Here is a 14,980-nt window from a genome sequence, read left to right on the forward strand (position 1 = left end):
CACAACATTTACCAACAAAGGGAGATCACTTGTGGAACTGAGGACATTTTCCAGTTTTTTCAGTTCTTGCACACTTTACAGGTTTGATTTAGAGGAAAGGTGTGAATTAAGCTTTGGTTAAGGTTACGAATAGACTGGTCACGGTTAGGAAAAGGGAAAATCTCTGGGTTAGGCATAAATGCAGTTACTAAAATAAATGGAAGTCAAAACAAAGTCTTCAAGTTTGTATGGAAGTGCAAGGATGTGTGTGTGTGTGTGTGTGTGTGTGTGTGTGTGTGTGTGTGTGTGTGTGTGTGTGTGTGTGTGTGTGTGTGTGTGTGTGTGTGTGTGTGTGTGTGTGTGTGAGAGAGAGTCCAACATGCAGCTTGCAATAAAAGCTGTGGAAACACTTTTGAGTGATCTATTAAAAAAAAAATCTTATCGAAAAAATATCTGGCAAAAAATATTTTTTGCATCAAAATTAACCTAAATAATATTATATTTATTTATTTAAAAATAGGCACAATAGACATTTAATATATTTCACACAGAAAAAGCAACAACTGATTTTCATAAGGAAACAAACACACACACGCACACACACAGACATGTGTGTGTTTGTAATATAATCAACCCCAAAGAGAAAATAATTGTAGAAATAATTGTTGAAACAATATATTGAAATTAGCTTTTTAATTTTTTAATTATAATTACTAGATAAGACAAAAAAAATAACAAAACATTTTTTAGGTGAAAATCAAAAGTGTATCATTGTGTATTTACGCGGGGCTCCGAGCGCCCCGGCACCCCGACAGTCCTCTGACATGCTGACAAAGTGTTTCTGATGCATAGAGTTTAATCCAATTAAGGCATTTCCCAACTAAGGGGCTGTGGTGTGATGGGTGGGGTGGGGGCGGGAAGGTGGAGCATCAGGAGGGGAATCCACTCCACCCAACAGAACAAAATGGCTGACTGTTAAATGCAGTGGAAAACCCTGTGACCGAAGCAAAACATGTGACGCTGCAGAAAACCGATTGAAGAATGTAGAACTGTAGGACTCAATGTGAGGATCTGCGAATGAGTTAAATACTGAAGATAAATATTATTTGCGTTATTTGTTTTTGAGAGATGTGTTTACTTCAAATTATTGTGTCCAAACAACAACCAAAACCACAGAACGCTGCATATAGCACAAAATTATTAGCAGTGTTTAAGAAGATGTACAAAACTAAATCGGTAGGTAGTTGCTGAATATGTCTTTAAATTTCAATGAGCCGTGAAATTAACGGATTATTATGTCCAAGTTTAAAAAAAAAAAAAATAAAAAATAAAAAATCTGTCTAGTTTAATTTTTATGAAGAAAGCTGTTCCCGTTGTCCACTTCTCTCTAACCCCTCCTCCTTCATCCCTTGTTTCCATAATCCTCCCCCCTTTCACATCAACATTCATTTTTCATTTGCATTCATTTTTCATTTAAGTCTCTCTCACACTCCCTTTTCCCCCCCTATCTTAGGCAAATAGCCAATAGCAGAAGGCCAAGAGTCTGTTAGTGCACCGAAAACAGCAAACCGTCTCAGTCTCACACACACACGCGCACACACACACACACACGCACAGAGACGGGGAAGCCTGTTGTTGGCTTCAGTCTGCAGCCGTGTCAGTTCTGCAAGCTCGGTTCAAAGTCTGCATGTTTCCCAGATGCACAGGCCACCCCGTTAAAAAAACAACACAAAAAAAAAACAGAGGAAAAGTGAGAAATAAACCGTCTGAATCACACAAACACTTTTTCCTCTCTCGTCCTCTGGAACACGTTGAACTGAGGGATACCGCCTCCAACCTTCCACCTTTACCATACAGCCACCCCTCCCTCACTCCATCCATCTCTCCATTCCTACTGTGGAGCTTGTCAGATGTCATTACATCAGAGGACAACGGAGGAGGAAGAGGAGGAAGAAGAGGAACGGACGGGTGAGGGTGAGAAGAAGAAAAAAAGAAGTGTTGAGAGGACACAGGAGGAAATAAAAGAGATTTGTGTGGACAAAGATGGGGAAATGTGAACACTACATACTATGAGTCGGAAGTTTATTTATTTTTTTTTGTAATCCTGATTGTCATGCCATAAATTAATGTTCTTGATATTATCAAGGTTTGTTCAAATAGGTTTAAGATATGCAAAACATGTTGATCCACGCAGAAGTAATTGGACTTTATTAATCGGTTTTTGTGCAGCATAAATATCCCATAATTTAGCGTCGACAATAATTCATTCAGTCACATATTAAACCTCTCATCAACAGGATGTTGTTTTTATCTTTAGAAAGGGTCTTACAACGAAAATATCTGAATATTCATAGGTCAAGTTTGAAAATAAATGTATAAGATCAATGAAAATAATTTCTAGATTTGCAGTAATTTCAACGGAATAAATACAGATTTACCAACAAATGACATTTCTCTAAAAGGGAAAGGTTTTTACTGCTGGAATTACAAGGAGCGTAAAAACTGATGCAAATCAGCTGACAATGTATCAGTTATTCACATCATATTAGGATTGTTTTTTTTTTTGTTTTTTTTGTTGTTTTTGTTTACTAAGTTAACATATTTTTAGTCTTCTTATTATGAAGTGACCCCTTGGATATGCCCAGCCTTTAGACCAGGGGTCCCCAAACTACGGCCCGCGGGTCGGATCCGGCCCGCCTCCTCATTTGGTCCGGCCCCCTGAACAATACCGGATCCGGCCCGCCTCCTCATTTGGTCCGGCCCCCTGAACAATACCAGAGAGCATTCAGTGTTTTTTTTTCATATATATGTGGATTTTTCTTCAACCACCAGGGGGGCTCTTGAACACCTAAACCCAAGGCTACAATGCCAATAGTCCAAGCAATCTAACAAGTTCTTACTAAGTTAACTACAGAAGCCAAAACATTATGAAGATCACAAGCAACTGAATAAAAGTTATCTTATTAAGCATTAGCCGCTAGCGGCAGATTATCACTTATTTGATCTATCTTTAAAGTGTCTTCATTTCTTAAATATGAAGTCTAAAAATACAGCACACTTTAACAGATGGTGCGTTTTGGTGCTTCAGTGTGATAAGAAATCTAAAACTTGGATTCTTCCTTAACACTGTAGCAGAATGCAAATTTGTTTTTGGTCATTTCTATTTAAAACTGCAACACTATAATAACCTCAACCAGGATAAATGTTCCAACTTATAAATGTTTCATCTCTACTTCATTCAAGGATAGAGGATGGGCTCTTATTTTATTTCCTACTGACTTTGATATTTGGAAACTAGATGTCAGCTTAAATAAAAGCTAGAAGCACACACCACAACTCGTTAAACACTCTGAAAAGAAGCTTTTGGTAATTTGGTGATTAACTAAAGCTTTTATATTTAAGATTTCTACTTTTGTTTCTTTTTTTTTTTTTTTAAAGAACTCCAAACATTTCATCACTCTTTAGAAGAGTAGCCTTGATTTCCGTCCCACTTTAAGGTATGACGCTTGGAGAATGAACTCGGCCAAGGCGTGTTTTTTGAACCGCTCTCCACGTTAAGGGAAATGATATAAAAACATAATAGGGCATGCATTCAGCCTTGGCAGTTTCCCTCCAGTGATTCTTTATGCTGGCACCCAAGTGTATTCAAACTGATGATTTTGAGTATTTCTTTCTGCTTACACCGCCAACCCCCCCCCCCAAAAAGATAAATAAATAAATTCCTGTGCGTTTTAATTAGCAGGAATCCATCACAACCTTGTTCACTGGGGTTAATAGAACTGAATTAGTCAGGAGAATACACACGTTTAATGACGCGTTTGGAGAACTAGAATAAAGGTCTACTTTTGTGCTTTCAATGCATGAGGACGACCCTCCACAGGTGCACCCAGACATCGGCAGTAGATTATCTCGCCATAAAAAAAAGTGACTCCGCACAAGGTCGGAACCAGCACGTTTTGTTATTATTATTTATTTCTTTTTTTTCCTTTTACAGATAATTAACGTGCAGAAGTTTAATAATGGCGGCGAGAGATTTGCCACAGACGACGTTTAATTGCACGCCGCTTGTGCCCGTGCGGTTTATCTACACTTGAGCTCAAAGATGTGAGAGGTGTTGGTGAATTGAGTGATGCGGGGGTTTGTTGAATAAAAGCAGAGCGCGCGCGAAAGAAAAGGGAGAAATGGAGTGCGTCGCCGTGGGTTTGGTGCTTTTTCATGCGTGCCAGAGTGAGGTGAGGGGGAAAGGGGTGGTGGGGGTGATGAGAGTTTTCAGCAAACGTTGCGTGTTGGGACTCACGTGTGCGGAGGTTGTGCTGTTGAGTGGAGCCGCGGCGGTGAATGGGGAGGGAGGCGCCAGGGAAGGTGTGGGCTGCTGTTGCTGTGACAACTCGGCGCTCGCCCCGCCCATGGCGACGGCTGCTGTCCCCGACGATGACCCGTCGGCGACGGAGAAGACACCTGTGGAGAGATAAAACATTAACAGCGTCGTCCTAATCCTCAATCACACTAAAACCGATAAGATGGGCGGCGATACATTTTAGAAGATGATGTGTAATTATGGTCGATTATTATTTAATGTGTGTATATTTAATGTGTAAAGATATACTGCAGATAAAATACCTTTAAAGAAAAAAATATTTTAAAATGGCAACTGGGAAGATTTGTGTTGTTTTAACTCAAACTGCCTTAAAAGGAAAAAAAAAAGTTGCAGATTTTTAATGCAAATTCAAAGTAAAATGCTAAGATTTTAATTTATTTTTGCCTAAACCACAGTTTCCGACACCCAAAAATAAAACCTCTGAGAAACGGAAAATATCAAACGTAAACAAAATCAAAATAGTAGAAATTCTTAAATACAAAAAAAAGTTAAAATAAAATAACAATACAAACATTGGAATGTTTTTATTAGAAAAGGTTATACAACTTCAATGAATCACAGCCAAAATCCATTTTTCTTTTTCAGACATCAGCAAACCAAAACTTTTAAAAATGCATATACTTCACCTATAATAAAAAATATAGATACTGAATTTCCCAAAACTCAGGTGATAATTAAAATTCAACCCCCGACACATGCCCCATTTCAGTATCTCTACTTCCTCCCCTCACACACCCCTGCCCTCACCACGGATAAACCCTGCCCCTGCCTTCCTTTGACCCCAGCAGAGGAGGGGAGCAGGCGGGGGGACGAGGGGCCCCTCAGCCCCACAAAAGCCTGAATGGCTCAGGGCAGCACGCATTCACTGGGGGAACAAGAGATCTTTGTGCCAGGAGGGGAGGGGTCGGAGGGATGGAGGGAGCGATAGATACGAACACTACATGGGCCGACATACTATTTATAACGCTTTGCAATATGCAGCAGAAAAATTGATCCCCAAAGCAGGGTGGGCGAGGCTCGGGTGGCAGGGGGAGAGGGGGAGTTTCTGCGAGGTTTTCAGCAGCTGGATTAGAGGGCAAACCAACAATTTATCAGAGTTTGGCTACTGCAGTGGATAAAATAATGTTCTACAAAAAATTAAAAAAAAAGATAGTGAGAAAAACTGTGAAATATAACAAAATAATAATAATAAAAAAATCAAATTGTGGTCAAAATTAAGATTTAGGTAATTTTTATTTCTTTAAAAAAATACCAATTATAAATTTTTGAAATTCTTTAAACATCACTGACTTATTCTAAAACATTTCAGCTTCTTGCTGTGAATAAACGAGGAGAAAAAAACCTCCATGAGAAATCAGATTGAAAGTTGTAATTCTTTAAATAAAAACAAAACCGGTTTTTAGCATCGGCGACTACCCACGCTTATTTCAAATATATTTCACAATTAGAAAAATAACAGGAATAAAAATATAATTACCATGAGGAGAAATCTTAAAGCAAAAGACCTTAAATGTACGTAATCAGTGCAGTTCAGTGGCAGAAACCCACCGGTCTGAATTACCCAGCATTCCTCTAATTTTTCCTTTTTGCTCCGTCTTCCGACAAGCTTAGAAAATATCTACCTTTTTCAATCCGAGTCTCATTTATCTCAACAGAAGAGCTATTTTGCCAGGCCATTGCTTAGTGAAGTCTCTCCTAAGGAGAACATCCAAGAGATCGCTTTGTAATCAGACATCAGCGAGACAAATCTGTATTTTTACAACTTGGCGTAAATACTGAGGGTAATCCGCAGGCAGCCAGATGAAGCTGAAAAGCGGAGCCTTTCTAGCTTGTTTTAGCAGGACAGAGCTGATGTAATCACAAGGCACGCTAAGTGTAACCACAACAACACGGAGACATTTGTTTTCCTGAGAGTTTTCTACCAACAAAGACAAACGAAAACTAATTTAGAGCTGGAACGAGGGCGGCTGATGATAGTGTGTGTGTGTGTGTGTGTGTGTGTGTGTGTGTGTGTGTGTGTGCGCGTGCGTGCGTGCGTGCGTGCGTGCGTGTGTGTGTTTGATCAGAGAAAGGAACAAAAATGCATGGGAGGTTTGCTTCAGTCTAATAAAAACAAGCCAGTCACAAAAACACCAAGAGAAATATAGGAGCTGCAGCAATCATGGGCAAGAAAGAAATGAGAAAGAAGCAGAAAAACAACTATTTTAAACTGGGAATTAAATAAAATAAATTTAAAAAAAAAACTGGTTCCTGAAGATTTTTTTTCGAGTGATGCTTTGTTTTGTTTGTGATTTTAATTGTGAGTGAAAAATTAATTTTATTGGAAATTGTAAAAGATTAACTGACTTTAAGTGGTCAAAGTATTTCAGTCTAGGCGTTATTGTGTTTTTCAGCCACAATAAATAGCGTTTATAATTTTCAGACAACCCAGCACATTGTTGTGAAAATGTAAAAAGGAAAAAAAAAAAAAAAAAACATACACAACTATTTCTATTTAAATTAAAATATGTATATAAAAAAATCTCAGTTGCAACAGATGTCTCAGTTCACGGAGCTTTTAAAATGAAAAATCGGCTGCAGAATATTTTTGCTGCTTTTCACAACTTCCCCCGACGTGTTTGCGGTGAGACAAAGCTGCTGATTATTATCAGGAATTCCCAGGGATCGACTCCTTCAATTAAACATGTGATCTTTGAAATGAGTTAATAAATACCCAGCAATAAGGAGCTTCATTTGCTCTGCCTGGTTTCTCCTCACGTTATGCATTTACACTCCAGCTGGCCTGAATAAATCCAGGATCTTTCCTGACACACACACACACACACACACACACACACACACACACACACTCACACCCCGACCTGACTATGCTTGGCCGTCCCATCGGTGACCCCGCAGCCATCAAACATTAACCTAGCCAAAATCTAACCCCTGCTTTTCCCCATCCACCAACACGTATCTATCAGACTAACTATCTATCCATCAGCGCGGTGGAGTCGGCAGCAGACAGGAGAGTGGGGGCAGATAAACGCCAGGATCCTTCCCATTACCGCCCTGCATTAACCCTGAGCTAAATATTTACAGTAAGCAGGACACACAATTCTCCCTCTCTCGCTCGCGCACGAATATACACGAAGCGCAGACGTCGGAAAGCTCCGCTGTTCGCCTGACCTGCAACCCGCTGTGGCGAGAAACGGAGGCGCCGCTTTAGGGGAAAAGCGCAGAACTCGAGACGGACACCAAATTCTGACCCGAAAACTGACTCATTGTGTCAGGATCCGACCTTGTGCTGGGTATTTACGTTATTGCGGCATGTTGAATTTGGAGAAGTATGTCCAGCAAAAATATCTGCCAGGCTTTGGAATTTTTTTTTTTAAATAGTAAATAAAAACATTGCCAGTGAACACACTCAGCATTGGCAAAAAAAAGAAAAAAGAAAAAGAAAAGCCACACAAAGAGAAAACATGCCTGTTTAAAATCCAGATACAAAGAGAAATATGCAACAAAAAAAGTGCCAACCTGTTGAGTCGCTACAAGCATAAAGCGAAAACGTCCAACGGACGGAAAATATTAGATAAAATCTGTACTTCAAGGGCAACACGACAACCTTTCTATTTATTTATTTATTTTACCAGTAAGTTCTACATCGAACGCACAGTTTTAACACTAATAAAACTCAGTACTTTATTTACAACTCTAATGTTAATTTTTAGCGCTTATAATTTTAATTACAGATGAATTAGTTCAATTTTTCCTTTCTTAAAAATGTTCAATATTTTTAATCATCACAACTTGGGCTTGAAAAAGTAGTTTAAAACCACTTTAGCAAATAAAATAAATTAAAAATAAAATTGAGTTTGGGTAAATTTTTGAACGCAGAGTTTTATTGCTACTAAGCAGCATCTACAATGTTTCCTATTTATTACACTTGGAGAAAATATAATTATTATGATGCCTAGCGTGTATTTACCGTTTTCATTAAAAGAGAAAAGCAACTGTATCAGTTGGGGGGGAAAAAAACCATAAAAATAGCAACAAAAAAAATAAAATAATACATTTAATCTAAAGCCAGCTTCAACTTTTTAACTTGTTCTAATCTTTAACATTTCACTTTTATTCCAAGAAGCTAAAACATTTATTCGTTTTTGCAGCTTTGATTCTGTAGCTCTTCCACTTAAATTCAAGGTAAACCTAGATTAGGCAAATGAAGCCCGGTGGAGTGTGTCTGTGTGTGTCCTGCTCCTCCACAGCTCTGTGTCAGAGTGTGGGAGCCGCTGCAGCTCAGACAGCAGTCTATAAAACAGCCAGACCAGGACGAAGCTTTGGCTGCATTAACACACAATCACTTAATGCTTCATGTTGCTGCAGGTTGTGGGACATTTTATTGTGTCCTTCAAAGTAAATGCCGGGAAAAGGGCCAGCAAAACGTGTGTTGTATTTCTGAATGAATACTTAATAAATGCAGTGCACTTGTGAGTTAGGAGGCTTATTTTAAGTTGCTGTGAATGCCGAATGTGAGTTGAACTAAAAGGAAAGGTGGATTTAAAATACTCGGAATTCGAATGTTTCTCTCCTGGGGAATTAAAACTGCGAAAGGTGAGGGGGAAAAAAAGAAAGATCCACAAGAAGAAGCTTTGTTGCCGATTTAAACACAAAACTAACTACGTCTCCAGTCTCCAATCAGACTAAGGGATTCACCTTTCCTTCCACCTGAGCTGCTTAAGCGGCAACGGTTTGAGTAATGAGCAGGCCGCAGGTACGAGACGGCGGCTGAAAGCCTGACGCAGGAACAAAACGGTGATGGTTCTGGAAGAAAGGGGAGGTGTGGGAAGTGTGGAGCAGACTGAGCCACTTCCATCAGCCCAGTTAAACTCCAAAGCATAAAGGCAGTTGCCAAGCAACTGAACATGATGGGGGGGGGAAAGAAATATACAGAGCCTTTTTCATGTGTGTGAGCAAGACGGATAATATACCACACACACAGACACACATGCAAATATTGAGGCAATTACAAAAGTGAATCAAATCCTTGCCATTAGTGATTGGTAATTTAATACTGCGCTGCACAGAGGCTGTCCACAAACACTTTCTGAATGATTTATTTGTGTTTAGAGACTGAGGATGTGTGGAGCAGACACCGACACAAACGTGCTACATTAAAAGTTACTTTTATTGTGGTTTTACTGCGTTCAAGCGCTGATGAGCGCCAGGAGAGTAAATAATCAGAGCCACACTGATCAATCGGCCAGAGGTTAGAAACTATAAAAAAAAATTTTTAATCTTTTTTTATTTCTGCGCAATTAGATCATAAACGTTCAGGCCTTTGATGCACTTTTAGGTTTAACAAATAAAAAAACAGTGGGGAGCAAAGACAATTGTTTTATGTTGCTTATAAAACTATAATGTTAGAATTTTTTTTTCCTTTTCATGTTCCATAATTTTTACAAGGGTTGGTCACAATCAAGAGCCAAGATCTAAAAGAAACCTGGAAATGACGGGTCAGCTGGGTTCATCTCTGCAAACAAGCCAACAACTCCTGAATTAAGAATAAAATATAGTATTCTATCAAAATATGAAGATGCACTTTTTTTTTTCTTTACCATTATTATTATTTTTTCTATACATTATCTGTTTTGTGTTTCAAGACGTATCAATATGAATGGTTGGTTGATGCTTAAACTATATAAATATATATATTTATACATACATACATTTCTCCCAACTACTCCTTTTTATTCAAAACTTTTATTCATTTTAAATTTTAAATGAATAAAATAAGTGATAACCAGCTCAGTTGTTAAGTTGACACAAACCATCTATAAGCTTGAAGTTGCCAAAACATGGGATTCGGTTCTGAACTCTGACGCGTTGTGTGTTTGTACGCGTTGCTCACCTGAGCCAGCGGTTGTCGAGCCGCTGTTGCTTTGCAGACCCCCGTTCCTGAGGAGCGACGGGGATTTCTGAATGCCGACGCCCATGACCCCAAGCCCCCTTTCTCCTCCTATTCCTACTCCTAATCCGCTGCTGGAAACCAAGCCCGGTCGGCCCGAGAGTGTCGAGGATACTGAAGAGGCGGTGGAGGCAGTGGAGGACGAGGAGGAGGTGGCGTTGGCGGCAGAGGAAGAGGTGGGGAGCGTCAGAGACGGCGCTGCCTCGGTGGGCTTCGCGTCCGTGGTGAAGCAGGGTCCGAATCGGTTTCGCCAGTTGCCCTTCTTCTTCTTCTTGACGCCTTCTTCGCCACCGACTGCGACGCCGGCGCCCATCCCCAGGCCGCTGCCGGCGGGCTGAGAGCGCTTGTAGCCCGCCGATCCGGCGAGGCTCGTCGTTTCGCTCGCTGCGTGACTGTGGGAGTTCTCGTACAGTTTTCCGCCGACTGCTGGAGGAAGACAGAAAGATGTGAATTTTTTATTTTTTTTTACAACCAAAACTTGTGTTTCGTTGGGATTTTATGTGATTGATAAACGGTAGAACGCAACTGAGAAGTGGAAGAAAAATCATGATTTTAAGGATTCCTACTAATAAATCTAAAAAGTGTGGCGTGCACGTGTGCTTGCTTATTTTGATGTCCTTCACTAAAATCTAATGCTATCGATTGCCTTCAGAAGTAACCCACTCAGTAAATAACAAATTAACTAGTTTAAAGATTTGACTACAGACAATATAACAAATTGTAATGGATGATAAGTTGGACCAGAAATTATTGCGATAAACGACAACATTGTTGTTTTGAGATCATTTTCAACTACTGTAATTACAATGTCATTACAATACAAGTTTGTCCAATCAAAGACTAATAACCTTTTAATTTGACTTAAATTTAACTTAATACTAGAACTGGAAGACATTATAAATATTCAAAGTAAAAAACAACCAAAAACAACAATAAATGAAAAAGGAAATAAAAACCACAAAAAACTGAAAAAATAAATAGAATGGATTATTAAGTCGAAGCAAACAAAATTGCCCTTTTTAGACTTAGAAATTACAAAACTCTTTTTAATCTGTCATGCCATTAACTGATTCATTGCTTATTTTCAATATCAGAAGTCCAAATGTAAAACGCTAAAATCTGTTGTGACAAAGTTCAAAGGTTACAAACACTTCTGCAAGGCTTTGTATGAGGAACATAGCTGCAGTACCTGCAGAAGTCGTAGTCGCGGACATGAGAGAACCAAAGAGAGGGGTGGTTCCCTCCGACGCACCGCCCTCAGAGCTCGACTTGACCAGGCAGCTGCTGAAAGAGGGCGGCGAGGAAAACGACGTCCCACTGCCGGGACGCAGCGACGGGTCGGTGAAACTTAGGAAGTCTGAGGAGGAAGGGGCAGCGGGAGTCTTGCTGGAACTGGTCAACAGCAGGCCTGGGAGACAGGTGGGACAATTGAGACTATTATAGAGGGGTGCCGATCGATCGGCCACCGATCATAATCGGCCGATTTCCGTGAAAAAGTGCATGATCGGTGATCGGCGATCATTGGCTCTTGTTGCCGATACCGATCACTTGCTTCTCATTTCCCAGCCTGCCTGTGCAGCTGGTCTCCTCTTTCCTTCACACTGTGCAAACGCGCAGCAACAAATCCTAAGCGATGTGGAACTATAACGCACTGAGTGAATGGGGAAGTTTGCGTGTTGCGGTGGAAAATTGAAGCAGGTCAAAATGCATCAACACGACGAATCTAATATGGCATAAAAACAATGCCATACTTGATGGAGTTTGGCTACATCGAGGCTCACTGCAGTAAAAAAGACATACGGAGGATCAGATAGCAGGTAAAGCAGCGCAGAGCTACAAATACTCACCCGGATTAGCATGACGGTCAGAAAGCTAAACAAATAACCTGGAAAATTATTTAAGTCTTCGAGCTGCGATGTAAGACGCTGGTTCTGCTCTTGCTGTTGAACCGCTGCTATGCTACAGGTAGTAATATTTCACAGACGGAGCTTCGCTTCTGCTCCACCTGGTAGTGACTCTCACACCGAACCTGTTTAAAGCTGCAGCATCTAACCTAAAAAAATAAATTTTACATACGTATTAAAACTTTCGCTGTCCTAACATGACAGCGAAAGACATGTTCAGAGACAGATAATCTCTGAAAAAATAATTGATCTCCTCCCAGTTCTGCATAATTACTACGCTCAGTCAGAAACAGCCAATCAGAGCTAGCAGTAATCAGCTAGCCGCCATGCTATCAGGAAGTTTTCATTCTGTAACTGGATTGTTAATTGTAATGGAACCTGTTTTTGCCTTTGAATGTTTTATACTTTAATTTTTTTGGCAATCTTGAGAGGTTTTAATTTGGCTCTTTGCATTATTTAGCCTCTTCAGAGCCTTCATATGTTATCAGTCTGTTAAAGATAGTATTATCAATACCAGTACAATTTGCACAATGCCTGTTTTGTTTAGTTTTCTTCTTGGAAAAAGTTATTAAAAACAAGTTTTTGTCTAAATTAAGGTGAATTCATGGTTCCTTTTTCCACATAATGTAACTGGTACTGATTATGATTAAAAAAAAAAAAAAAATTGTGATCGGTATCGGTGATCAGCCCTCATGAGTGATCGGTATCGGCAGGAAAAAACCTGATCGACACATCTCTAGACAATTACAAACAGAGGAAGCGAGAAAGGAGGAAGAGACGATGGAGAGGAAAGGAGGGACAGAGAGAAGAATTGGGGAGGAGAGAAAAAATTCAACTAAAAAAACAAGCACTGCAACTGTGGAGGTTTCCACTTTACTCTTTTGGGAGGAAAAAGATAACTTCAATCATAAATTATAATCTCTTCCTGATCATATAGTCCTCCCATTTATCAGAGGAAGGAAGTGTCTCTGAAGGACAGAGATAAAAAAAAAAACAAAAAAAAAAAAAACAAACTGAGCTACACCACAAAACACGCATTCAGCTGACGAGAGCTTCAAGGTTTAAACATAGCAAAACAAAAGAGTCCAGTATGAATGCCGCCGCCGCCTCTCACGGCGTCTGTGTTTGTGTGTTTGGCAGACAGGGCCCCAGATTACAGGAGCCAGTCGAGACCAAGCAGTGATTACAGAGCCACACACACACATACACACGCAAACACACACACGGGTCTGGTGCTGGAGCGAGATCCACTCAATGACACAGCACTTCCACAAAACACACCAATCACCTGCTTATTTGGGTCTTACTAGCATCGCCGGGCTCTGCAGCTGCAGGTCTTTGCATTCCAGTTTTTTGTTGGACAGAGTGCTACCGGCAGATGATTTGTTGCCCCGCTTCCACTTTTCTAACCGCACGGAGAATTCCCAGTTGTGTGAAAATTAACATACGGAAACATTTGCTGCTATTAATTCACCTTGATGGAAAGGCCCTGTGGAAGCGGAGGCAGATGTGGAAGAGGTAGCCATGGTGACCACCGCTGAGGGCAACGGTTTCCCTGACGAGGTGAGAGACTTGCGGCCGCCTCTCTGTCCGACCGTGTGAGCGCCACCGCTGTTCTTCTTGTTCTTGCCCTCGGCCGCCGCCTTGATCGTGTCTGCGGCCAGGCCATCTTTGGAGGCTCCCACGGAGAGTGCAGACGACACTTCCTGGAAGTTGGCGTTGGTGAAGCGGCCCGTGTTGTCGTCCAGTCGCTTCTGAGAGGACGTGGGCAGCGAGGTTACTCCTCCCCCAGAGGCGGTGCTGTTATAGGCCTGGGGGTTGGAGGGAAGAAGGGAAAGACAAGGGGGGAAAACGGTGAGGACAACAAAAATTTTGCGAAAAACCATGACGGGCACCAAAAACAACAAAAAAACAAAACAGAACCTAGAGTAAGGAACTCAGACGTGCGGTATCAAGTCAAACTTAGTTCTTTTTAATACCTTTTAATACCACCTTGAGTGAAATTAAAGACTGAAAAAATTATAAACATAAGCAATGGTTGCAGGAGTCTGCTTTGTTACAATCAAGCATAGCAAAATCCACACCACATAATAAGTAACAAAAGTGTGTATGATTTGTGCTAATGTTGTATTGGGTCAATGTCCGTATCAGGCACAGCAAAAACGGCAAACTTTCTGGGGACTCTTTGTGTTTCTCGCATTGCATAAATCTCTCTACAGTCTTCATAACCAAAGGGTCAAGCTTAAAATTTTTTGTTGTTTTTTTTTTGCACAGAATACACCTGACCTCGTGTCAGTTGGCAACAGAAATGAACCAGTGGTAAAAAGTAACATCGTCTGGCTGACTGGTGATAAATTTGCACTTATTATAGAAGAAAAAAGGTAGCTAGCTAGTGAGCAGGGGTATATAAGCAACTAGCTAGCAGTAGCTTCAACCTCTTGGAGTTACAGAAAGCAATGAAGATGTTTGAAAGCAACTTAATGGAAATGTTTGCCTGATAGAAAAGTCCAGCGAAAAGAAAACTATGTATACATGATTACAGAATCCTGCTACGACAATATTTTATACCTGTGATTAACCCATTTAAGGTTAACTTATTTTTTTTTAATGAATTCAAGGCATTTTAAGGCTTTAATTTTAAATACTTGAATTTAAGACATTTTTAAGGACACCCTGAAGAACCAAGAAGAAAACAGAACTCCAAATAGCGCTGCACAACATAGGTAAAACTTAGTTATACTTATTGTTCTTGACCACTGTTTTCGGTTT

General features: G+C 40.3%; 1 protein-coding gene across 4 annotated transcripts in view; it reads right to left on the reverse strand.

The window, feature by feature from the left end:
* Positions 1 to 14,980, reverse strand: part of mllt10 (MLLT10 histone lysine methyltransferase DOT1L cofactor) — a 46,153-nt gene that overhangs the window by 11,463 nt on the left and 19,710 nt on the right. For 2 of the 4 annotated variants that reach the window (XM_088001448.1, XM_014990309.2), the window contains 4 exons: positions 13,686 to 14,022; positions 11,497 to 11,715; positions 10,251 to 10,733; positions 4,277 to 4,437 (listed from right to left, as the gene is read on the reverse strand). In XM_088001448.1, the coding sequence (XP_087857574.1) occupies positions 4,277 to 4,437; positions 10,251 to 10,733; positions 11,497 to 11,715; positions 13,686 to 14,022 (1,200 nt within the window). The remainder of the gene's footprint in view (positions 1 to 4,276; positions 4,438 to 10,250; positions 10,734 to 11,496; positions 11,716 to 13,685; positions 14,023 to 14,980) is intronic. The other 2 variants (XM_088001449.1, XM_088001450.1) reach the window with 2 other exon arrangements.

Source organism: Poecilia mexicana, unplaced genomic scaffold, assembly GCF_051168715.1.
Source record: "Poecilia mexicana isolate PSO_F unplaced genomic scaffold, ASM5116871v1 scaffold_20, whole genome shotgun sequence".
In the NCBI taxonomy this organism is placed as follows: domain Eukaryota; kingdom Metazoa; phylum Chordata; class Actinopteri; order Cyprinodontiformes; family Poeciliidae; genus Poecilia; species Poecilia mexicana.